This window comes from Chaetodon auriga, chromosome 11, assembly GCF_051107435.1.
Source record: "Chaetodon auriga isolate fChaAug3 chromosome 11, fChaAug3.hap1, whole genome shotgun sequence".
Classification (NCBI taxonomy): domain Eukaryota; kingdom Metazoa; phylum Chordata; class Actinopteri; order Chaetodontiformes; family Chaetodontidae; genus Chaetodon; species Chaetodon auriga.
In genome coordinates, this window is record NC_135084.1 from 10,695,148 (window position 1) to 10,722,063 (window position 26,916).

Below are 26,916 nucleotides of genomic sequence, written 5' to 3' on the forward strand. Positions count from 1 at the left end.
TCCTGCATATAGTCAGTGAAACCAGAACATTATGAGTCAGACATTAATCTAGCACTTTTCAGACAAACTTAACAGCTGCCTGTTGATGGACATTTCAGTAGATTATGTTAAAGATGCAATATTATAGAAAAGTAAAAGAGGTAAAATACATCAAAGTTGGTTTGTGAGCAATGTGTGCACCTCTGCTGACTAAAGCCATGCAAACTGAGACTGAGGAAAATGCTTTTTAAAATTACAGCCACTGCCCTTTGCATTTGGTCCAAGGTTTTACCAATTGCTTTTATCCACACACAAGTTTGTCTTTGCAATATGGGGCAAACTACAACCTGCAACAGCATTATAAATGTTCTTTGCTGATCCGCTGGCCTCCTTTTCAAAGGTCTGGTATTAATACCAGGTGAAATTGGGAAGCCAGCTTCTTTGAAAGATTAGTTCTTTTTCTTTTAGAGTGAAGTCCAATTTGTAACCAGGAAACTGATGCTGCAGGCAAAATAATTTAACATAGATGTGGTGGTTTTAAGTTCAGCAGTCCTAAAACAAATTCTAAAATATAAAATAAACATCATCAGGATCAATTTACACTCACACAGTGGGTCTTGGGTTAGTCTTCAAAACCTCTAAAGAAAATGTGTAAGTGAATCATTGAATTTTTGCGTCTACTACGGGGAGGTAGAATGATCAAGATCGACGTGAGAAAGATTAAGCCCATCAGCAGCTAAGCAATGGGAGAACTGACTAGATCACGTTCACAAGCTTCCAGAGGAGGAGGTAAACAAATTATCCTGTTATGTGCTGTCAATGACGGTGTGTATCAGGGCCTGAGAGCCCAGTGGGAAATCACACATAATGATTGGAGATTCGGAGCCTGCCGGTGGGTATGGGTATCTGCTGTCTGACAGTGAGCGCTTCCCCTTAACCAGTTTTTGCTCAGTAAGAGCTCATGTCTATTCCAAACAAAAACCAGTCAGTGAACTCATGGCATAGTGTTTTGCTATTTGAGGAGAAAAAATAATTCCTAAACTTCAATTTGCATCCTCTAATTCACTTTGACAGTTGTTGAGAAATAATTCACTAGTAGCATTAAAAATTACTCGCAACTATTTGATTTACATTCCTAAACTACGCTTTCACTAAAGACACTGCAGGCGCTACATATGGAACTGGAGAGCTGGAAAGGTTATTGAGATGTTAGCCAAGTGCCTCAGAAGGAAGAAACTCACCAATCCACATTCAATATGGCATGTCTAGATCAATCACTGTCACTTCTCTATCACTAATAATCAGTGTTTTATGACATTTGATAGCCCGGTGAACCCACCGTTCACAAATACTGCCACTATTTGTGGTCTTAGCTGCAGGGGGACAGTCTCTCATTTTGCATTTTATATTAAACCAGCCTCACTTCAATATATCAGGTTATGGCTCGTTGTTTGTGTTTTATTCAAAGGAAGGCATGATACACAGTAGATGGTCTGCATGCTAATTAACTAGCCTCGAACAAAAAGGGAGAAAAACAACACTTTCACGGCCCTGAGCTTTCATCCTGTCTCTAACCTCACTGCTCCGAGGTGTGATGGGTTTCTTCATTCAAGGCCAAATCTCCATCCTTCATGCTGGAGCAGACAAGAGGACTGATTGCACTATACTGTCCCTGTAATTTTCCATGCTGGATGGGGTCATTCAGTCAAGAAAAGGAGCAGACAGTGTTTGACTCTTGAGATGTGAATCAGACTTGAGTTCTTTCTCAGAGATGCAGCATGATCAACCTATAAACTTAAAGCAGTTCTCATAGCGTGCAATGAACAAGTCTCGTCCTGGAGTGGACAGTGTTGACTGGCTCCAATGAGCGATTGTGCTGGTAATAACTGTAGTGGTGCATCACCTTGACCTCAGATACTAAGATATTTTTTCAGAGGTGATAACAGTGGAATACAGATTCAGAGTCCTAGATGGTGAGGAAGGAGGCTGAAAGTGAGAAAGGAACCTATGCCAAAGCTGACATCAGAGAGGAGGGGAGAGAGCAAGAAAGCCTGACGGAGATAATAGGAAGACAAAATATTAGACATTAGAGAGAGCAGTGAAATGCATCAGACTCTGAATTCTTTGTTTTCCCAAGTTAAAAACCTCGACTATAAGAGCTTATCTGTATTCTAAGTGATAAACAGAACTCCAGAGCAGCAGTGGATTTACATTCCTTTTATTTTTATAACACATTCATACATATACATTTCAAAAGAGCTATTTTTATATAAAATATTTGAAACTGGCAACAACTTGGCTTCCATATATACAACTTAGGTAAGCATGTGTGAAAAGTTTGTCAGACTGCTAATCTAAAACCCTTTAAAAATATGACAACGCCCATGAAAGAAATGAAACTGATACAAACAAGGCTTTAATTTTCACTGTTGAACTTTTAAACCCCCAATTATTAAGCATCTCGTATTAAACTGACAACCTCTTTGAGTAAGATAATAATGGGGAGGTAGTGGTTAAAGAACAAAAACAATGAAAGAACAAAGGGATTCAAGTGTTTTACAGATAAAACCTTCAAGTGCTAAAGCCATGCAATATTAAAATGACAAAAATGTCTAGAAAACACAGAGAAACTTCAAAATAGGTCATAGTTTTCACTGTCACTTAACAGTGAAGCTGTCCTTTGCACTGTCTGTTTGGGATGCACTTTTGCCATTGCTCCCTTTGAGTGAGAGTTTTCAAGCTGGGCTGTTCATTACTGGCTGTTCATTCCTTGATCAGACATTTGACAAGTGATTAATCAGGCAGGCGGCCTCAGAGGAGCAACTGAAAGTTAATTTCCACACTTCTGTACGCAGAGATGAATTTGAAGCATGTGCAGGCGGGGTAGCTGCCTTAGTCACGCTTTCAGGGTGACCCCTGCCCCTCACATTTGCTAGGATTACATCCAGCCTGACAGCTCCCCGCTCGTCTTCATCATGCACCAGCACGCAGCGCACATCTGAGCGTTGACGAAGAGTTAAGTCATGGAATTGGGGACGGCAGGGCATTGTGGTGACAGCGCGTGGAGCTGGGTGAAAGATAGCATCCTCCCACACCAGGCCAAGGTGGGTACCAGTAAGCAAAAGCTGGGCCAGCGGCTCAGTATGGCTACTGGGGGTGATGCACACCCCTACACATGTGTAGAGTAGTAGCTGCACCTCTCCCAGAGGGACTGTTTCTCGATCCATGTTACAATGAAGAAGATAAACCAGATCAGCATTACTTTTCTGGAACTGGCTGCAAACCCTTAAACCAGCATCCAGCAACAGGTCAGGTACATAGGTCTGCCAGTCTAAGGACATCTTCATCAAGTCTCCATGGAGCAGAGGGTGCTCAGAGACCCTGTTGTCCCCAGGGCAGATGATACCAAGTATGTCCCAGCACAGCTCTTTGGTAAGATTCTGGCTGTAGGTATATACACACAGGATGCTCTCCTCATCACTGCCCATCAAACACAGACTGTGGCCTGCTAAGCTTATCTGCACCTCCTTCAGCTGCAACAAGGGGAGGTGATGAAACAAAGCCAGGTGCCCAGAGTCTGTGGTGAGGGTGTAGAGGCCAGTCTCTACCAGGATCAGAAGGGCTGGACGGAGCTCAGGTTGGCTGCATTTAGCAACATTCAGCCAATACAGAGCTTTAATCTTCCGAAAGGTGAGCACTGAGGTTGAGGTGACAGACTGTAAAATGTTCATCAGGTCTAGTAATGACACTGTTTGCAGGTTCAACAGGGAATCGGGAAATTCTATCAGTGTTTGCCTAAAGATTTTAACATCTGTTTTGTCCTGCAGAGTCCATGAGTTTTCTGATGCCTGATCTTTGTCTTCAGGTACATGGGTAACCTCACTGATGTGTTTCATTGGCAGTTCTGTAAGCAGTTTGTCTCCTTGTTTTGCATGAATATCAGCTATATCTTGCTCTTGTGGTAACCGCAGATCTCTGACACTCTTATTTGTTATCCTGATATCTTCTGGGATTAGCAACACATCATCTGGTAATTCTTCTGCCTTGCTGAAGGTTTGTGTTGGTGTCAGCACTGGGATTTGTTTGGTGTCTGGATTAATGCAGCCTTGAATCATCTGAGCTGCCTCCTCGAGCTGAAGGTTTTCAGTTATCTCAAAATTAGTAAAAATGTGGCTATCCTTGAACAGAGAGAAGACAAAGCTGCCTTTAACCATGGCGAAGACTTGGCTGTCCTTTACTACAGACACAACATTACTTTCCCTGACAAGAGAGACAACATGACTGGACCAGCGGACCCCAACAGGCTGTAGTCCCTGTTCCCTGACTTGCTGCAATACTGTAGGAGAGCTCCAAAGGAGACGCGCCGCATCCTGGACAATCCATGACACTCTGCTGACCAAAGAGCGCAGCCCTGAGCTTTGAACTGCAGCTGCTGTGGTTTCTTTCATGCACACTCCTGAGATCTCCCTCAAACCTCCAGATTCATCCATCTCTTCACAGCCAAACTGGCCCTCTAAGGTAGTTTCTTCAGGTGGACAGAAGTCTGCCCGACTGCTGAGAGGCTTTTTGTTGAGCTGAGAATGAGCGCTGGTATGTGGGAGGATGGACATGGAGCTAGTTCCTCCGCGGCTGTGCAGGTGGGACATGCTGCCTAATGAGCTCCCACCAGAGCCAGGTCTCCCCTCGTAGCAGTCAGCCATGACACCTTGGATCTCATTAGCATTCCCCTCTGGCTTCGTGCCACATCCATCACCCAGGCCCAGGACACTTGTCTGCTGGAGGCTGGCATCCCCTGACCAAGCCTCCTCTCCCTTATAACTTGCAACTCCAGCCCCACTAGGAGCTTTCCTCCACGGCGATTCAGACATGAGCCCGGGCGCTGATTTATGACACAAGTCCCTCTCCTGCTCCTGGTCATCCCTGGTGCTTACCCCACCCTGTAATGTGTCTCCATCCAAATCAAACCCAGTGTGAGGGACAGGATATTTTCCAGGTATGGCCTAGTTTACATTATGTAGGTGGATGAGAAAAGGAGAAACAAAGAGGAAATAAAACCCTGAAACATTATATACAAAGTAACTGAAACATCCAGTTTTTTCACTACGATATAAGGAACTGAAATAACCATTTCACTCAAACCCCTTTAAAACATACATTTATTTATGTATTCAATCATGTTTGAATACATAAATACATGCCCAGGAAAATGGGATGAAGAATAACAAGGTACATATAGAAACAGATATTTCAAAAGCACTCTCATTGCAATATGCTTTGACAAAATGAGTGTCATTTTCTTTGAAACCCCTACAGGAAAGTGTAACAGGGTTTAAATATGTGCATAATAAACAAGCACAACAAGCCAAGGGAAAAAGTATTTCATGCCTCATAAAAATCTGTATTGGCTCTGGCTGGAGCAGGAGGGTAGGTATTGACATTTGCTCTGCTTTGCAAAGACAAAAGGGACTACTACTTCATTTGCACAGTGGCAATATTGTGTCTCGATAAACAAAACTGCAGAACAAATTGTCACTGTTTGCACACTGTGTTTTAGCTTTATTAAATCTAAGACAAATTAAAAGTCATACTTCATTCCATGCAGAAACTACCCATGACAGATTGATTAAAGTCTTATTCTTATTAATATTTAATTAAGAGTGTGATTTGCAACTGTAGAAAAGTGTGAATACATACTGTTGTCATGAGCTTCTCCACTGTGGCAGGGGTAAGACAGCAGCTTGACACTTTGGACTCAGCTGTCTCTGCAGTCAGCATTTCCCTCAGTCTGAAAAAAAGGACAGTGAAGATACAAAATGAAATGATACAATTCATAATCAATCAGAAAACAAAAACGTGTTTGGATACGAGGAGGCATGTGCACAATACAGCTGTGTTTATATGCTTCTACATACTGCCAGACTCTTTGTTTTCAATAGCAAATTGAATTATTTGCTGTGGTGTGACACTGGAGACTTCAAACTGTTTGCAGGCAAATGACAGGACTGCAATAACCCCCAAATCCCCCCACCTTCAGAAAAACCATCCATTAGATTTGAAAAGCAAACAGCCCAAACGGCTGGATGGGATTAGAGCCACTCTACTAGCTGTGAAATTAAATAGAATCTGTGCATGTTGATTTGAGGATTTACATACAATACTCAGCACTCCAGAGTGGGGAGCAGAAACCAAATATACAGCTCAGAATGATTTCTGACAGTAAACAGCGGCTTTGGCTGAGCTTTGTGTGTTGCTGCAGGTTGACGAGGGGGGAAAGCGGGAGCACTAAAGCGTTGACAACATCAACAAGAGGAACACCAGTGCAGGTCCTCGAGACGATTAAAGGATTTTTGCAGATCCTGAGGATCAGTACAGAGGATGTCCTGTACTCAGCGATGTTTGTCTACTCACATGAATAAATGGAGGAACACTGATCTGGGATCCCCACTCTAACAACCTGACCACATTTTCTGGATACCACTTCTTTCAGTCACACTCATTGCTCACATGCAGAGGTTTACACTGTTCCTGCTGTGGAAAGACTGAACAAAACTGGTGCACAAACAACAGACTCATTAACATCACCACAGAGAGCACAGTTCTCCTCCCACTAACTTACCCATTGCCAGTTTCTGCCATCTCTGCACCCTTTGTCTTCTCTTCTGCTCTCTGTTGATGGGGAGCTCCACCGTTTCCCTTTGAAAGTCTTTTGATGTCTTGGTTACATCTGTTCAAGCTTCCTTGGACCTGCTGCCAGTCCACCTCCTGCTGGTTGAGCTTCTCTTCCGTCCTCCTAGTCATCACATCATACATGTACACCCAAAGATGCACAGATTTAATGAAGCATGCCATGCACGTGATACAAGAAGTCCTACATTCTTTCATACGCACCCTTTAACATATCTCATTCCACACTTTCAAACATTTCCAGTACACTTTGTGGCTGTTTTATCAAAGTCCAACCCAGATATTTGAAAGATGAACCTGGGATGTTGACTGAAAAGAACAGCTTAAAGTGAAGTGACACGCAAAGGAAAAATAAACCTAACCTTCAGAGCTACACAGGTTAGGTAAGATTATTCTAGCTGCACTAAAGCTCATGGTAGGAGACATTAAGTGGCACAGGAGCTCCCATAGTGATGGACATTAACCAGTGTAAAAACACCACTTCAGGAGGTTCAGTGGTCAGAGGAGGCAAAGAGGAAAGTTGCCACTCTGCTCTCTGGCCAGAGATGGAGGATACTGAGAGGGTTGTCAGATGTTAAGGTGGCCATTAAAAGCCACATGGGTCAAACACCAGCTGGCCCGCTCCATCACTGGGTGCTCTCACAGTCCGGACTTGCTGGGTTTGAAAGAGCTTCATTCTACCTTGACTCCAACATACGGTCTCTGTTACACAGTCCATTTAATAACATAAATCAAACACAGCTTCTTCAAGTGGGACTGGTGGACAAGTCACCTCGCCGTAAGACACAGCCAGACATATCCATCTTATACATTTTCAGATTAAAAGATCAATTGAATTGATTTTTTACACCTCATGCTTAGAGGCAAGGCTAGATGAGAAAATCAGCATTCAGCTGACATAAACGCATTTTGATATAACATACATTAAAAAGCAGTGAACCAAAGATCTGGATGAATACAGAAATGTGAAGTGTTCCCACTGCAAGAAGCAGGTCAGACTTTTTGTTAATGCACTTAGCCTCCTCACTCCAAACTCTCAAGTGAGAAAGTGTGTGATCCAACTGATGTAGTCCATAACGAGCAGGTTGCTTTTGTTGCTATGGAGCACCCCCTTCAAGCAACCGCAGGTCAGTTCATTGATATCTCGTGTCAGTCCCAGAGCTGAACAGAAATCCACAGCCACCCCTTGAATTCAAATTATTCGCTCTTACTTGCCACTGAGGATTATTTCAAAGATGATTGGGCAAACAGACAGATCAATTCTGTCCTTGCTGCAAGGGAGCATTTGCTATGAGAACAACAAGCAGAACAAGGATGGAATACATAACGAAGTGATGAGAGATGAAAAAGACATTTTCCTCACTGCCCGTCATCACTGCCTGAACACATGACGGTTCATCTTGCCAGGTGAGAGGAGGTAAAAAAAAGACAGAAAAACGAGCATCAGTTGAACGTACCATTGTCTATTTTATGGTGCATATCCAGCAAAAAATTGAAACCCACAGAGGAATCAAACGATCACAGCATATTTTGCGATTGTATCGTACTGCCACATTTGCCTCTGTGTATTGTACGTTTTCTCGTCTGTGAAAAGCTGCTGACTGCTGATCTGCCATTAACACCTACAGACTTCAGTCAAGCCGCTTGATTCTCCATCCACCACCGCCTCCTACAGACTTCCATTCTTCATCTTCCACCCACAAGCAAAGCGCTTCTGATACAGCAGAAGACAACAGCTGGTGTACTCCACTAATAGTAGCCTTGTAGTAATACTCATTGTACACGTATATCCACCTTTCCACATCCAGGCGGTGTCAGAAAGCAGTATGAATCACCCGAGATGGAAGCGCAGTGTTTTGGGGGGATACTGCACTGTGAGGGAAATTACATGTCAGACAACTCCACATGCTGTAAAACATCAGGGTTATCAGATCAGGAGAGTGTGGGGAGGGCTGGGGTCTCAAATTGCTCACGACTTCAGTAGGTGGTGAATCATGAGTGAGTGAATTGGATTTTGGGCCCTAATTCAATGAACACGGGGACACTGACGGATCAATGGCCTGTCGCACAGTTCCAAGGCAGCGGCGGGTATAAAGATCAGTCACATTAACATAATGTTTCTCAGAGTGCGGTGGGCTGCAGCGTTTAAAAGGTGAAGTTTGATTTAGGTGGGCTACGTCACTGGCACTGATTAAAGTATTACAGCCGCTGTTTAAAGCCACATTACATTGAGTTTTTAACATGATTATAGCGTCTTAAATGATCTTGATGGCATGTTTCCAGGTGAGAGCCGGTGTACTCTGTTTTCCTTTCAGTTCATACATTATCTGTGACATCCTGGTTTCAGCTGATCTAAATCAACTTACCTGAATACAACTTCCCTGTTATGTTAGTCATAGTTCAGAGTACACAAGGCCCCCTCTAAAAGCTTTTAGAGTGCTTTCATCTGCATTGACTAAGAGACATCTTTTATCATAACTAGAATGTATTTTTATATTAAAATGACAACCATCATACCTCCCCTTTTCATTTTCAATATGTACTAATATACCAATGGGCACATATTAGGTTTTGACTCTGATACCAAAGTTTAGGAAAGCATTACATCTTCTGTATACACTACAGAGACTTTAGTGCCACTAGTAAATACACACTGGGACACTTGTATACTGTCAACAAGTCTCACATGTGCCAAAAATCCCTGATAAAATGAGCAGAGGAAGAGTCCTTCCAGGCATTTGGATTGAACTTGGCTAAATGTGGATTTGGAACTGGGACGGGAGGCTACTTGGGCCATGGCTGATGACATTTCACAAATACAGACAAGAAGGCAGATTGAGAAAGGCCTAATGTGAGACGGATCTGCCGGAAGTGTAGCGAAGCACAAGATATGTCCTTTCCAATCAGTGCCTTTTTTTAACAGAGCATTCTGGGAATCTTCTGGAAAGCTGAACTTCAAATGCACTGCAGTGATTTTGGAAAAGTGGCACGAGGCATTTCACTACCTACAGAACTGGAGGCCATTTTGGGACATGCCCTGGGTTGTAGGAGACAGGCCTGCTGTGATTTCCACTGGCTCAGCATGAAGCACCTCAGAATGGCTTTCTGCATGTCCCCACCTCTCACCACAGAAATGCTGCCATGATTTATAGCTTTGATTTGGTGTACGTGCCAGATGAATGCTGCTCAATAAGCAGGCACATTGTGGAGATTGAGGTGGAGTGGGGTCAGTTATGCTTGGGTCACAGAGTGTGGAGAGATGTAACACAGTGCCTGAAGAAGTCTCACCCTGGATTTTGCAGCATCTCCTTGGACAGATTCTCAGTAGATTTGGACACGTCAGTCAAGGACAGGCTGACGGCAGATGGCAGCCCGCTCTGCAGACAACAAAATGAGACAGTACTGTGAAACGAAAATCTGTCTGAGCTTTTAGAAATGACTGACAGCTGCCTACGGTAGGTTTACAATTATACAACGGTTTAATTATAGTACGTACTGTATGTCATCCGTATTCATGACACAGACACATGAGAGGGTAGATTGAAGAGCTTTTCGAGACATTTTGAGAATTTCAGAATCTAATATCTGGTGAGTCAAAGCTCTTCCAAAAATGAGGCTAAGCAGCATGAAACTATCTGATTTTATTTTCCCAAAATAAAAGGGTCACGCATTTTGCCTGGCAAGAGGGCAGCTGCAGTGTTCAACCTGGTCCATTATTATAGTTTTTCATAGCTTTATCTTTAGCACTGCTCTCTCCGAGGGTTTCCGCATTATCACTCTAAAACTAAGAGGGAACGTTAGACAATTTGTGACTATTTTAAAAGCCACTTCTTTGCACAACAGTTACACATTCTGGGCGAGCTGGCACATATTCAGACTGAACGAAATGTGGAACTCTTGAGACCATCTCTCATTTGGAATCGGTGTTAAAAATGAATGGCAAAGGCTCTTCTTGGAACCACAGCGGGGCCTGGATGTCTGCACTTTACTTGGCTGTAATAATGTGCACTTTTCATAATGCAGAGAGCAGAAAGCTGTCAAAAAACAGAAGCGGAGCACAACATAAAACAAAGCACAGGAGGAAACACTGAAAGGGGACTCAATCTGAGTTGCAGGCTTTACAGTCTATTAACTGATCCAGTCATTTCCTTTTGTATTCTAAAATTGGTAGGAGACCAGAGCTTACTTTTAAAACACAGCGAATATGAATATCATAGCAATATTATCAGATTCTTTAACTATCAATGCTTGTTCATTGCTTATATGTTTATAAAACATTTTCACCCCCTTGGATTATTTCCATTTGTCCCTGACAAGCAATAAGCCACGTCACAGGAGTTTTTCAACAGCAACTTTCACTCTGCCATAAATCTGTGACGCACCAAGGCAACAGTATTTGTATGCACACAGTCTCCCGTCTTAGGAATGGAAGCCTGCAGCTCTTTCAGAGCGTCTATAGGACCCTTGCTTCATATGGCTCTTGTCACACAGTCTCCGTTTTTTGAGAATGGTTGGTGTGAGCAGCTTTAGATTGCTTGATCTAATCGTGCCTTTTGTATCCGTCTCCTGATTGGCAGATTTCAGTGAATTTGGCATGATTTTGTTTGGACTGTCCTTTTGTCTTCATGATGTAGCTGTTGCCAAGACATTGATTAAGCAGCAGTTGCACCTTACAGATACTGTCGTATTTAACAAGAAATCACTTGTCCCACTTCAACTGTGCACATTCTGCTTATACTGCAATGTCTGAAGACAAATGGCTGCAAAAGTGATGATTTAGGTGTAGCAATCTGTCTTAATTTAACAGAGAATTTTTTTCTTCTGTTGATCCATGTAATGAAATCCTAATTACATCAATGATTCAGTGTTGTAAAACAATTAATCATGGAAGTCAAAGGGCGAATCTTTGCATAGGCACGTTTGTGGAAATGTGCTCACATTAAATGTATTTCTCCATATCTCTGTGGAGATATAAGAGACTTCAGAGTATTCTCTGGTTGAGATAAGATACCACCAGCAGCACACACTCATACTTTTGACACCACAACAAACTGCAGTAAAACTTTTCATTTCCAAGCTTAAACATTTGACATTTTCAGCCATTGTTTGCTAAATTTAAAAATGATCTAATCCTTCCAAGAGCATAAACCCTCATGGGATATTATTCTTACACCCACTCGGGTTTATGCAACTCAAACTTCTCGATAATGCTTGAACATTAACAAAATTATTGGAGAGAAATGCTGGTTGTGGTTTTCTCAGGAGAAAAGGGTGCATTCACACAATGCTTCTTTAAAAACTCATGAAAAGCCAAGAGGGAGCTGTTGCGGGCAGGACGAAAAGCAGTCAGTTTTGAAAGCTGCTGCACCTGGCCTCCTTTCAGGCAGAGCAGAAAGCTTTTCTGAGGTTGAAAACAGTTCAACATTGTGGAGAGATTTTTCTTGATGCGCAGGTCCGCCGCTTTTTTGTGAGCCAATTAATGAGAACCAAGAAGTAGAGTTTCATGCTAAACAGGCAAAAACAAGCAGTAGCAGCTGAAAAAGCAGGGCTGTAGTTCTTATTCTGATCAGAAAGAGTCTGCACGGATCACACCGGTGGTGTTGTTGTGGCGTTTCTGATTTTGAGCGAAGTGTGAATGAGAGTTCAACCATGAGCAGTGTTTGCTGAAGGAAGCAGGTATTACAGCTGTAGTTATAGAAACAGGTGCATGATGCTGACTTGCTTTTACAAAATGAAATGCAGTAAAGGCAGCATCTTTTCTTTTTTCTCCCTCAGTTTTACAGAAACAGCAGAATAGTATATGAACAAAAAAGGGTTTGTCTGTTGTAGTTTGGGTGACTGTCTGTACCTGGCGTGTCTGTCTGAGCTGGGCAGCTTCAGCTGGGTGGTTAAACCGGAGGATGGTTCCTCTTCCTAGCTGTGTGATAGCACCTAGAGGGAGACGGGGGACGAGGTAAAAGTTCAAAAAAGTGGAAAATCACCAACTCGCTCATCAAATTAAACTTTAAAATTTAGTATAAATTCTGTGCAGATCACTGAATTAAGCATTACACTGGGAGACATACTGGCAGAGGCTAAATGCGATGTGTTTCTAGACAGATGCAAGTGACAGTAATGGTGCTGACACCTGGCAGACATCCGGGTGTCACAGTATCTATAATGCATGAATAAGCTGAGGACCAAAAGATGTTGGCCATGGCAATCTTCCTGTCTGCACTAAACATGGGGAAACTTGACAAATAGCACAAGAGTTCTGCAACATTTTGCTCTGCTGAGGTAAAGTGAACAAATTGCCATGAAGAACACAATCCCCAATGTGATTGGCAGTGGCCTAGACCAGGGGGATAATTTACCAGAGAAAATGCTCCAAGGAAACTTCAGAAGTCTTGTAAAGCTATAGAATTGAAGTGATATTAGAGTTTATATATCAGACTCGAGCTCATATGGACACATCCACAGATTTTCTCGAGGTCTCCTCCTCCTCTCTTGGCACAGCAAATACTAATCTTGCTACTACTAATGACTTCTGACGAGTGACAAAGCACCTGAGAGGGCAGCCGGTGATGGATTCCAGCTGCTGTTGGACTCAAAATTACTATCATTTGTTCAAGAAAATAGCTTCAGATGCGGCCATTTCTGAAGGGGATATTGGATAAATTGAAATGGTTATAAAAGAGACTAGCGTAGCCAGGCCCTGCGCTGCCTGGTTCTGTCTGCAGTTTTTATCTCTGGAAAGCAAAGCAGTGTGGATGAGGAAGCAGTAAGCTCCCAGCCCCGGCAAGCAGGGTCTGCTCAGGGGGGCAGGAGTTTCAGCTCGGCTTGCTTCTGTCCTTTGAAAGGTTAATGCTGTGGCCCACTTCAAACCTGTCGCCCCTATCAACTCCATCTGCCAATTAAATGGAGGGCCTGGGGCTTTGTCTGGAGCTTTGTCCAGGGCCTCTCGCCCTTCAAAATGTTTAGTAAGAGAAATGGCATCTGCCCTGTAGAGAGCTGTGTTCACAATCTACTCATGCCCTGAGTGTGCTGCCGTGGGGGAGCCAGGGACATAAAGTGGATTTCATTTGCAGATGTGATGCAGTGATCTCATATAACTGCATTCAAAATGGATGAGAGCGTTATTGCCTGCCACTAGCCAAATAATTGTGAATCTGAGAGAGAAATCTTCATTATTACAGACGTGCCTTGCTCCCTCCCCGCCATGCTCATTAAAGAATATCAGGAGCGTATTAGCTTTGCAGAAATGCTTACCCTGAGTCAGCTGGCAGGGATCAGTTACCACGGAGCCATTGACTAAACACAGCGCACCATCCTGAGGGATCAGAGTCACGGTCCCAGCACGGTTCTCCAGCACACAATGCTCAGCGAGGAGCCCGGGCCCATGAAGCACTGCAATACAATTAAATATGAAAGCATAAGTCCAATGGATAACAGCAGCAGGGAATATAGTGTAGTAACCTTGACTCACCAATACCCTGACTGCATGATGCGTCATCACTCCCGATCAGGGTTCTGCCCTCCTGTAGTCAAGATTAAAAGGTCATGATACAATGTGGACAAGCTGAGCAATTAAAGAGAGCACTGGACCTTGGGTGGTAATGATTTCTGGGGGGAAAAAGTGGAGACTTTATGAATTATATGAAAAATGATCTATTCACTTTCAAATAAAACAGGCTGACTCCAGTGCTGAGCAAGTCTTCATCAATCCCTATCAGATGAGGTAAGTGGCAATCCAGGACCACTCCACTCCCCTCCTTCCTCAGAGCCACGGTCTCCTCCTATAGGACACAAGAGTAAAAAAAAAAAAAAAACTCATTCGGTAGCCTGTAGCTGGAATGGCACACAATATGAAATAAAAATGCTGACAGACATTTAATGGCAACCAGCAGAAAACTGAATTCTTTATGACTGCTCTTCCTTGCCTGAAGGCCAAGTTGAATAGCGGCGCTCCAACCATGTGTCGCCATGAAGCAGCAGAGTGGCTAACGGCAAGAGAGACGCCATAAATCATTCAGATTATCGTGGCGAGAGTCAAACTGTACACTGTGCTCAGCGAGTGAAACAGACGCAGTGCCACCACACACAGACACATACACACACACACACACACACAAGTTGTATACCATGCATCATTGGCTTTATTAATACATAGCTACGAACACTGTATGTTGCTATTAAAATACTCCTGAGCTTGTAAAGTATGTCAACTTCAGATAACAGCAACAAACTTCAGCCCGTTCCATGTCATTTACAACGTGTCTGAAAGGAGGATGAATTCCTCTGCCTCATAGGCTCACATGAAGTGGAACGTATGCCTTGGCTTAACCATAAAGCTACAGAACATGTCCTTTCATAATTCGTGCATTATTTGTTGAGGAAAGTGAATAACTGCAGTAAAGGGAGTCAGTATGAGACCATTTCATAGGGGCATTCTCATTTCCCCATCCTTAAATATTTGCATGTGTTTGCATAAATGCTAAATCTCAGATGCAAATGATGAAAAACACTTCAATATCCATATCTCACACATTGGCTATTGATCAGTACAGCGTAATACATACACACACACACACACGCAGCAACATTACAGCTGCATCACAGCTCAAAGATTAAACAAAAATGAAAGTATGAATACCATCTGCTTGTCCAGAAATCCCTGCTAAATGTGTATTTAATGGTGTTTCAGAGACGGTCTTCAGAGATGCGATAAGAAGTAGAGAAACTGATTTAATCCTTGAAAGCTATCTAAAGCACAGGAAGGGTACACTTCGACCTCTGATCTGCTCCATGCACCGCTTCATTGCCTGCACCAATTGCTGCTGAGGAAACGTGAAAGCATGTGTCACACCACCTTACAGCATTTGTCTGTCAAGGGCTGATATTCATTTAACTTTCATTTAGTATTATTTCATTTCTAACTTGACTAGAAAAGGTGTGAGTTAAGCTTTAGGAAAAAGACAGAATGAGTTTCTTGAGCAGTTAATTTGCCAATTATTCAGCAAGAAATGAAACACTTAGCCTTGGATGACCTGCCAGGTTCAACAGACACACTGAATTAAGCCATAAAGAGAAACTTAACTCTCTAGGCAAATGTTTAAGGCTGCTAACCTTTTCCTCGCAGGGCAATGGCTGCAGTTCAATAACCAGAGTCTACCCTGGTATGAGTGGCCCTATCAGAAGTATTCTTCTGTTAAGCTGGTGGACTAATGCCTCACATTGCCATGGATTATCATAAGCACCTCCCCAAGAGGCAGAGCAGAAAATCTCACATATGGAGGATTCAGAGGCAACACTCTGCATAAACTAGTTTCTCCTCTCTTTCAACCTCCGCCTACTCTCTTTCGATAGACTGGGCCGTGAAGTGAGAGACGTGTCCACCTCGCTCATTGGCAGTTGTGAGACGGGAGAAATCCTTTCTTCTAATGAAGAAGGAGAGGCATCGACCCCAGCCCCTGCACTTAATTAAAAGGGATTCTTCACAGACTTCATTAGAGGTGAGGAGCAGCCTGGCAGATTAATGCCCTGTGTCACTTTTCTCAGACAACAGGAACAGATGAGATCCTCTTTATTTTCTCCTCACATACCAGAGAAAGTTGCTCTTCACCACGCCCAGTCAGTCAGTCAGTCAGTCAGTCTGAGCATGTGCAACAAGAAAAAAAAAAAGGCCTGCTTTCAGACTGAGGCAGCTGGCGAACATACTGTAATTAACTGTGGCCTAGACCAGCAGCCAGGCTCGGGCAGCATTTAGGCTTCCATTAAAAGCCATCATCTGTGGTTGGGCAGAATTTTTAATGGATTTTTCTCAGCACTTTGACAGTTCAGGTTCCCGACTTGGTTAATATGCATTTCAAAACACTGCCATACTAGACCGACCAATCATGCTTTCCTGGCTGCCCATCAACCTTGTGAAGTGGAGCAACTTGCCAACAGAACAGATAAGCAGGTACTGGATCACGAACAAGAAAAAAAACTTCTGCATCTGAGTTGCTGCGTTACAGTAAAAGGTTAATTTCCTTGAAAGAGCTGTATTTACATTCCACATTGGTGCTCTTTATGAAAATTAAAATGAATAACGCATAATAAAGGCATTTTCAGAATGACATTAAGCCTTTTGTTTGCAGTGCTTGGTCATATTCCATCACACACAAAAAATAACTGGCATCTTCTCAACAGTCCTTTCTGTTTCTTTCCCACCCCGTTATGTTATTTGTATGTCTTCAGCATTAAAAAGGCAGAATCTCAACCATAAAGCTGTTCTGGTTGTAATATGAATGTGCTGTGTAATTAACTTGATATGCACTCCAGCCCGCGGCATGATGCCATGCATGCAACTTGTGGTTAAAAACTAACTAAAGGCGCTCCTGGGCTCCCAATCAGTCAACAAATTCTCATGCTACATGTCCCATTTCAACTGATGTCAGTTCACAGCTGTCAGTCTGCACCACATGTATATGCTGTTTCACAGGTTTTTATCCTTTGTGTCATTCATTTGTTAAAGAGTGTAAAAATCCACTAGATTGTTACCGATATGTAAAGTACAGTTGACCAAGGAGATCAGCATGTATGAATGACTCCTAGGACACATGTGCTCACCGTCTGTCTCAGACATGGCCAAATAATAACCAGTTTTTATGAATTAAATTAAGAAAATCCATCTAGCTTGGAGCCAAAATGCAAGCTGCCGATATGAATATGTAAAGGTCATGAAATGTTACAATGACTAACTATGATGTATAACTGCTGACAGTATGGGGTAAACTGACATTAAACAGAGCCCGGCTCAGAGTATTCAAGGCTTAAGTTGTGTCTTTGTGCTGACTGTAGCATGTCTGGGAAATACAAAGACTACAAGGATCAAAGAAACACTCTAGTTCATTTTAGTTAACTGAAATGGAGGTTCCTCCCACCATGCTGTGTTACAAGGGGACCTGAAAGGGTAGAACTCCTCACAAATTTTTGTGTGTGTGTGTGTGTGTACATATACTGTATATATACCCTCGAGTAGAACAACATTTCACTTTACCCTCTTCCTGTTCTCTCAATCTGTTGCTGTCTCTGTCTGGAAAGAGGCTGCTGTGGAATCCATCTCATTAATTACTTTCTCTTTCCCACATGCCCTGTAACCAATCTGGGAAGCTGACGATGAATAACTTTGCATTCTAAATCTGCTTTGAATACAGAATTCTAAATTCTGTTTACACCGCTCTTGGTCAACTTGTCTCCTTACGGCCCGAGCAGAAATTTTCATCTCGCTCTCAGCAACGGCAGTAACTGAATTAAACACAAAATATATGAGTCTTGAGGACTGGGAGAAGACTGCTCTTAATTTGAAAAGCATGTGCTCGAGATAGTGCGCGTTCTCTATGGATAATACCACAGACTACAGCACCAAGGCTGGATGATATCACAACCGGCCTTTTTAAACACATGTTGAAGGCCATTTGTCGAAAAAAAAAAAAAAAAAAAAACCCACTTAAAATAAATTCCACCAATGCAATTAGGCTTTTGTTTGTTCACTACGTGTGCTGAATTTTCAAACTGGGGCTGCATGTGCTTCTCTGTACTCAACTGAGCAAAGATGCCACCTGTAATGTCTGTGCAGCATTCCATGCAGGAATCCCACTTATCATTTTTCCACTCAGGCAGAATGCAAATGCACAGGAAGACAAATGTCAAATCCATAAAGTCATTCATCAAACACTTAGAGTTTCGGCTACACCAGTGCGCCTGCCGGTCACCAGTACAGTGGCCTTTTCGCCTCCGAGTCGTATTGTATCATGCATCATAACAGGTGCTTCTACACCGATGGGCACGACTCTAAATAAGGCCAGGAGAGATGGATGGCGTGGCCTCTGCACATTAAGTCATCAGCGGTCGAACATACAAATAGATTTACAGCAGTGGAACTTGAATTAATATGCTGGACAGTCAGAAACGAAAGTGCCATATGTCAATAATCAAGACCTCTTAATTAGGAGCAGTGACAGCTGCTAATGAGTTCCAATCCTCTGTCATGAATAAAGGGCTGTCGAGCCATTAAATGTCACCTGCTAACCACCATCCAGAATTAGAATGTTAATTATATAACAGACATTCATGCGTGGGGTGTTCAAAATCTTTCCACAATGTCTTCTTAAATGTGTAGCTTCCCCAAAAGCAATCTGACCTCTTACTCTGCTGTTCAGGCGTAGGATCACTGGTGGCTGCCACAAGTCAGAAATGCACAAATCTATTCAGACATCTTTCAAAGGCCATATAAACACCACCATTTAAATCCATGCAAAACCTGCTACTGCGAGCATGTATGATGGAGACAAGAAGTCACCTCACACTTTCCATGACTGGCACGCTTCACACTTCAATGCATAATGCAACAGGCTGCTTGGCTGAATGCGACGAGTCCCGAACAGATGACATTTGGTGTTATTTGGGAGGTTGGGCATAAATTCAACAGAGAAAAGTGTTCAGTGTAAACTGCGGGTTGGCAAACGGTGGTATTTTTCTGTTGCAGCTTGGGGTCTTGCAAGGATGCTGCCACCCTGTCCCAGCCTCAGAGAAACCACATTGGGTTGAAGGAGAAGGCACGTCTGTTCTCTTTCTCTTCATCAGACTCCCCAAACACTGTCGCACACAAACTTTGCGATCATTACAAGAACTCTGAGTTTGGATGCCATTTAAATCTAAATAGATGGAAAATTAAATTGAAATGCCAGGACGACTCTACTCGCACTGCCCTTTCCACTCCATGAAGCGGCTGTGGCTGTTCACAAGACTTGCAGTGACACCCGCTGGTAGGATGTCTGTATTGCAAGAGGCGACTTCTGTCAAAACTGCCGGTGGGAGCTGGCTTGTGTTGATCGTTAGTGCTAAAATTAATAGAGCAAACCTTCACACTACGTTAGTCAGATGCCTTCTATTTTACTTATACATACATCCATCTGTACCAAGCTTCAAATGGCATCATCATTCTTCTCCAAATACGCTGGATGTTGGACTTGACGATGAAATACAAATTTGTTTTGACATGTTGCTAAATTGAAAATGGGGGCAGAGGCAAAAAAGTAGGCAGCAAAAATAAACATAGCACCTATCGTCTGTCTGGAAACAACAAAGCTCCAAAGAACATAACTGAACAAGGGTAGCTCACATTTTATTCTGAAATGTTATGAAAAATAACTTTCAGAAGTCTAACTACAGGGTTTTACTGCAAGTCTTTGGCTGTCTTTATTATGCTACCTGATTGAATGAAAGCCCTACAACAAACTGCTAACTGGAATAAAAAAAAAATTCATCACGCAAGTCTCCCCAGTTACTGTGTGTTGTCCTCTAGCTCGTGTCCAAGAATCTAACATACAGGGCCGGGTGTCTGTGACTCAAACTACCCGATGTTAAATTGGCCCCTGGATATTTACACAAGCACTCAGTTGGCCTCTTTATCAATGTGTGGTAAGAATAGTTTATTTTCATTCTCCTTTTAACTCCTGCCTCTGAATAAAAGTATTGGGAAGAAGTGTGGATAAAGCCACCAGGCACATGCAGGGCCATCTGGTGGGCTTAGTCATACATGTAAGGGACAAAAAAAAAACAAAGACATCGCAATTATCACAAATTATTTTTGTGGAGGCCAATGTCTGGTCTTAATACATTTAGAGACAGTTTATACACATGAATGAATCATTGCTGTACCTGCAGAATACTCTGAGTCTCGCCCCATTTGCTGGTCCACTCTTTGGTCAGTGCTAGAACCTTGGGGAGAGTAGCAGAAATAGCAGGTGTATTATTTTCTGGAGAAAACATCAAAACAACAGATTTCCATTGGCAGAGGATGACTCACCTTTTCCTCATTCTGATGCAGCTCCTCCTCTATCTTCACAGAGGAAGACAGCTCCCCACGGGAAACCTGGAGTAATCATGAACAGACAGCCCAACCTAGAACATTGCTGAATAGACTGTCAACACACACATTGTATCCTTTATCTTGAAACACATGCGGGACCTGATTGGCTTCTTCGAGCAGTCTTCGGAGCCTGGTAACCTCGGCCTGTAGCTCTCTGATGACCTTCACAGTGCCGTCCTCGTTGACCGTGGGAGAGTTCACTATGCTTTTAGCTCGGCTGGCGTAGCGCAAAGTGCTCAGGGTCTCACTGTAGTTCACATCAGCAGGAGAAACGGCTGCCGTGAGGAGACGAGTGTGCACGTTGATGAGCAGTGGTGAGATAAAGCATGAGAAACAAATAAATTAGGTGGTTAACATCATCTCCTTGCATTTTCAATAACAGAAAAGAACAAAAAGGGTGACTTTGGTATCAGCAGAGTTGTGAGATTACACTACATACTTGCTACCATAGTAGTCACAGAGTTTCCACCCAGGCTGTCTTTCAGTAGCCAGGTCAGCACAGAGTCTCTGTAAGGAATGAAGATCTGCTTCTTCTTTTTTGTTGACTGTCCTCCCATGCAAAGGTCAGCTGGGTGGTCACACAGAGAGAAAACACTGACTCAGAAACTGCCAAGTTCCAGTAACGCATGAAATGTTAAGCTCTACAGACCCATTTTGGGATCAAAAGGGTCACTGTCTAATATCAATCCTGAAAAAGTGTTTTCACCAAGCCCTTCACTTTGCTAATACCCTCAATAAAATGAAATAGAGAATTTAATTGCAGTCACAATTTTAGCAGAAGTCAAGTGATGAAAAAACATTTTTCAATGACGCCAAACAAATTGCTCGGTCTATCATAAAAATCTGAAGTGCTGCAAAACAGGAAAACTATAAAAGTAACTTGTACACTGTTTTATTTTGAAATAAGTGGAGCGATTCAACAGAAAACAATTAGCCCTTGCATAGAAAACAATCATTATCCACTATGATGAGATGAGATGTCTTGCTCAATGCTGGAGAAAGACGGAGAGTCACGATGTGCCAGTCATGCTGTAACTGCCATTTACCCAGAGCTGAGATCACATTGCCCAGAGTGACCAGGGATTTGTTGATGTTGGCACCTTCCTTCAGCCTTGTGCCGGTGGTGCGCGTGGCATTGGCTCTCTCGCTGCCCGCCAAGTCTACCAGGTGGATCTTACTCAGCGTTTCACGTGGCAGCTCTGCGTCAAACCACGCCTGTGGCATCCAAAAACATTACTGAGCCATCTTCTTGTAGTTCAAAAGAAGCAACATCACAGAGGAATACTTAGGCACATAGGCGGTATCACGACAAAAGTGCTACTTAAGATGGGGAAAAAAATGAAAAAGCCTTTGAAGATGGAAAAAAAAACATGCTAAAAACCATCAGTGCACAAAACGGATAAACAAGGCTAATTGGAGCTCTTGAGGGATGGCCTTTACCAACAAACAAAGAGTTTTCAGGGAAACTTTAAAAAATGTTTTCCCCAATTCAAATGGGCAACATGAGACATGGCAGCAGGGACACATTAAAAGCACTGCAGTTCACCTGGGTGAAGCTGATGGTGAAGATGGCGTGGGAGCGGCTGCTGAAGTTATTCATGCCTGTGCTCGCTGTGACGCGGTTAGCATTACCAAGAATGATCAGATCCTCCATGTCGCTGTGGTTGCGTACCAAGTGCTTGGACAGATCTACACATAAGTTGACATTTTTGTTCTGTATTAGATTTCTGCGTTTTATACAAACTCAGCTGAGACGGACACAGGGTGGAGAATAAAACTTACTCTCTACATAGGGTCCGTCCACGGGGTGCTCTCTCACTCTTAAGCCTCCACCATCTGTGGGTGCGCTTCTCTTCCTGAGAAGGTCCTGCACACGTTCATTATAGATCTCCAAATAGCTGGTGCCAAGACAGAAACGCAAATACAAAATTTGATCCAAGATTGCACACAAAGCCTCAAATTAATGAAGGGTTTCAGTGTTGATATGTGAAGGGCAGAGCACCAAATGAGAACCAAACAAGTTCCTATTCAGTCTTCCATGAAAAGAGATGCACAGCAGGTTTAAAGGCAAATTATTGTGAATACATTGTTCTGCTTGCTCTGGCAATGAATAAACAAACATATGCAAGGTCGATTTCGGCAAAGCACGGAGCACAGTCAGTGCTGCGGTGGGTGTGTGCAAGAAGCAAAAGGACTACTCTGAGTGGCTGGTTCAAAAACAATGCAAGGCATGGAGCAATTAGGCTTTACGAGAGCGTGACAGCAATGAAATGGCACAAGACCATATCGTGTGGATGTAGCCGTGCGGCTTGTTTTCTGCCAGAGGGTTGAGAAATCAAATGGGTTATAATATTAGATGGTTTGTAAAATTGCTAGAGGCAAAGCTGCCATTATTATGATAAGAAACTGGGAGGATTATTAAGCCAATTACATAGGATTGCAACTATCCTCACCTCCCTATGAATACAAAATGTGTAATGTTTTACAGTGTTGACATGAGCGTGCAGCGACCTACACAACATATGCACAAACAAAAAATAGTCAGAGGGTTCAAGCAATGGAGACCATGACCGAAGGAAATGGCAGCTAATCAGCACTGCTCTACTGAAAAAGAAAAGAAATAAAGTACTCTCCTCAACAACAGGTTCATGCCAGGAATCTCAAATATTCATGTCATATTATTTTTTCTAATTGCTCAAAGTCTTTATAAAATGATGTACATTAACTAAATTTTGTTGTGGATTTGGAACGCCAGAGAATTTTAAATAGTATCAGTAACAAATGTCATATCTTGTCTACTTGAGCCAAACGTTTCAAACACTTTATTTCTGTGTTTTTCATGTTGCTTGCAAAAAAAGGGCGTTTTAAGTAACACTGAATCTGAAACTTCAATTTCATCCACAATTACATCGTTCTGCTGTGTTTAAACCAAAAAAAAAAAAAAAATACAGCACAAAAGTATTATTTGTAAAAAAGCCATTCCTCTTTCATTTCCCTGCTATTAAGGATTTCAAAAGAAAAGCCTGGTAGAGCCATTCAAAAGGAAAAAAATCTAGCATTGAATTAAACCCAAATCATGTGCCAGCAGCACACATGATACCAAATGGCAAAATAATGGTTTCACAGTAGTCTGATAGGCTTAAAATCCTCTATTCTATCTCCCAGCGTTATCATTTAGGAGTACGGCTGGGACATGTAACCATGAAACAGATACTGTGATGAGACTAGATATCATCCAATTATTATTTGATTATAGTAATAAAGTCTTAATGTTGTCTTTTTATGGCTTTAAAGGACTGCATTACAGTTCAGTCCTACAGTTTTCTGACTAATGACTCTTCTAGCTGAATGAAATGAACAATGAATCTCTTTATCTGCTTGACCATCACATGTAAATTAACAATGAGACCATACCACTGGCCATTAGGTTGAATATTGCATGAAAGTGCCAAATATAACTGATGGGGGGGGGGGGTTCTTTATTTTTTTTAGGTAGAAAACTTTCCATGTTTAGCAGTTCTGTGAAATACAGTGGCCTTCAGGTGCAAAACACATAAGAACAACATTTAAAAAGAACTGGGAGCAACTCGACGTTAACCAGAAAAGGCATTACCTTTGTTGTTCCTCACTGACTGGAGGCCTGAGTCACTGTAGCTGGAAGTAACATACTCGTTTGCTTCCCTGTGTGCACTCCTTGTGGGTGGTCACCATGCCATTGGTTGCACTCATGAAATGTACTGCAGCTTTGTGTAATTGTGGACTAATGACAGAGCTGAGAGCACACTGCTCAGGGTGACCTTACTGATGATGCACAATCTCTATGTAGCACTTCATGTTACACTGACCCTTCACATTTGTCATATCAAGACAGATGTTCTGAGTTTTAACTTGCTTACTCTCTAATGGCAACAAATTGACTTATTGGACGTCTTTATTCCACATGCACGTGTCGATGGCGACATGTCTGACATACTCTACATTCTTTTAACACATTTTACTCCATTATGATGAGTAGAATTGTTGTAGGTGCTACAATGCTTTCAGTGGTAGTCATTTAACCCTTACATTAAAAGATCTGTGATGGCAGTAAATTGGCATAAGTAGTATTAGTTTAGTCTTGTAGCTCAAAGAGCTTCAGCAGAAGCAACAATCTGTTATCAGAATACTTTCCAGCTCTTGCTTGTTACTGAAAACTGACCTGCCCCTCACTGCTGCTAGTTTACTTTCCCATAATCTTTTCGAATGTCTGAAAGTTTAATGATTGATTAAATGTGTGGATGGCGGTCCTGCACCATGACACAAAGATAAGAATATGCACAACAGTCCCTTACCTGACCTCTGTACAGAATGACACGCCATCGCTCTTGCTTCTGTGAGATATCTCGCAGAACAAGCCTTCACAGATCCGTGGGATTAAACCTTTCTCATCCTGACACATTAAAAAGAGAAAATGGTGCATTTAGAACCCCAATTACAAAATGATGGCATTACTCATAGTGTACTTTTAAATGACAATTTCATTTTGCTCCTGTTATGTTCTCTTAATTTGGGTGTCTGCGCTATGCTGCGACCACAACTCAGCACATGCAAAGACTGCTGAACAACACAAACAACAGCTCATCTGATATAGAGTTGCTGAAGCATAAAAGCAATTCCACTTCGAGCTGCATGCCCTCTTGTTTTAATTACAAAGTAACAGATAGTAAGCATTAAGAGCCATATATAATTATCTGGCATGTTGACAGCAGCTCTGCCGATGACCTTGCACAAGTCTCCTGGTAGACAAGCAGAAATCTCTCTGGTAATGTGAAATTTCCATTGCTGTGCAAGGTGAGGAGAGAGAAGCTGTGGGTTGCTGCCCTCATCACATTTTCTGATTAGTGGGGAGAAACATGGAGATAAATGGAGAGGAAGGGAGGGACGTCTGATGAGGCTGCCATCAGTCAGTTTCTAATGTGGTGAGGAGTCAGTCTGCGTGCACACTCGGTTAGTACTACTGGGGTATTCTGCAAAGTAAGCTGTACAGCGTGATTGTGAGGACTGTGATTTCCTGGGTGTCCCTGATGATTGAGGGGCTAATTTACAGGGCAGGTGTGGTCCGCGAGTTGGAAATTACATACAAAAGTGTATAGAAAGGCTACTGCTCAATATAAATTAAAATGGCACAGTTAAACCTTTGTAAAAGTTCTGAGAAAGCTGAGAGAAGGCCTTACCGCATGGCCTATCATGGTGTAAGATTTCCCTGAGCCCGTTTGGCCATAGGCAAACACGCAGGCATTGAAACCCTCAAATGAGGCTTTCAGGACATCAGAGCCCAAGTCCTGAAAGATCTAAAGCAGAAGAGAGAGCGTTTGTTCAAAAATCAGGTGCAAAAAAAGACCATTTGACAATAAACATGATTTTCACCTACAAAAGTTACACATAAGGCTGAAACAGTAAATAAAAGAATACAAATACCCTCTCCTGGGATGCAAATGTGGGGCTTCCTCTGTCAGTTGAATCATATGAGAAGTCATAAGAAAAGATCTTCCCTGTGTCCTTCAGCTTGTCCCCTCCAGTAGTTGAAGGCTAGAGTTTCAAATACACAGCCCACTCTTGATAAAAACTTCATTAAGTGCAGTACAGTGGCTTTTTAATTTTGTGATCAAATACCTTATGAATAGTTGTGGCGTTCCCCTTCATATGAAGTATCACCTTCGACTGGAGCTGCTTTTCTCTGTGGAAAAGTGAACTGCAGTGATTTTTCTTTCTGAATTTTGGAAAGCTTGGAGAGAAAATACAAAGCAATCATTCTCCCTACCTTTTGTTCAATGGACGGACTCGGACCGCCACTCGCACTGAAGCCATCATTAATCAGAAGCAGCCTGTTCTGTTTTCACCTGCTTTGTGAGAGAAGTGTGACATCCACTTGAACATCAATGCAGCGTTTCAAAGCTCATTATCACACCTGGAACCTGATCGTTTACTTGATGCGCTGCACGAGCTATCCACTGCGCTGTGTTACGGAACCATAAACGCAGTTCTATGTTTTATTGATTTTAGTTTTTCGTTATGCAGCTCTGGGCGAATATGATGATTTTGTCTCTTAATGTTGTGTTTGCACTCTGCTCTTATGCAAGGATAAAATGCTGGCAGACGTTTCAGGTTTTGTCAGCTTAACAATATAACTGGATAAATATTAAGTATTTTGAGTTTGTAATCAATAAACCCATTATATGTCATTTAAATCCATCTATATCCGATGTGGCCCTCATATAATGTTGATTTGAATTTCTGAATCACTGTATTGCATTTGAGACACACGATAAAAAACCGACACCTGAGCTTCACCACAACCAATGATGTTTGAAACCGTCAAC

At 42.4% G+C, this 26,916-nt stretch overlaps 1 protein-coding gene across 1 annotated transcript; it reads right to left on the bottom strand.

The window, feature by feature from the left end:
- Nucleotides 1-785: 785 nt before the first annotated feature.
- kif16bb (kinesin family member 16Bb) lies at nucleotides 786-26,404 on the bottom strand. The gene is given in 21 exon segments (XM_076743374.1): nucleotides 786-818; nucleotides 2,907-4,979; nucleotides 5,674-5,764; nucleotides 6,596-6,769; nucleotides 9,952-10,040; nucleotides 12,512-12,594; nucleotides 13,912-14,049; nucleotides 14,129-14,180; nucleotides 14,319-14,438; nucleotides 20,347-20,406; nucleotides 20,495-20,560; nucleotides 20,657-20,832; nucleotides 20,997-21,125; nucleotides 21,604-21,772; nucleotides 22,104-22,246; nucleotides 22,340-22,455; nucleotides 24,889-24,986; nucleotides 25,771-25,887; nucleotides 26,015-26,139; nucleotides 26,212-26,273; nucleotides 26,358-26,404. Coding segments are annotated over 21 exon segments (4,161 nt in total).
- Nucleotides 26,405-26,916: the final 512 nt, after the last annotated feature.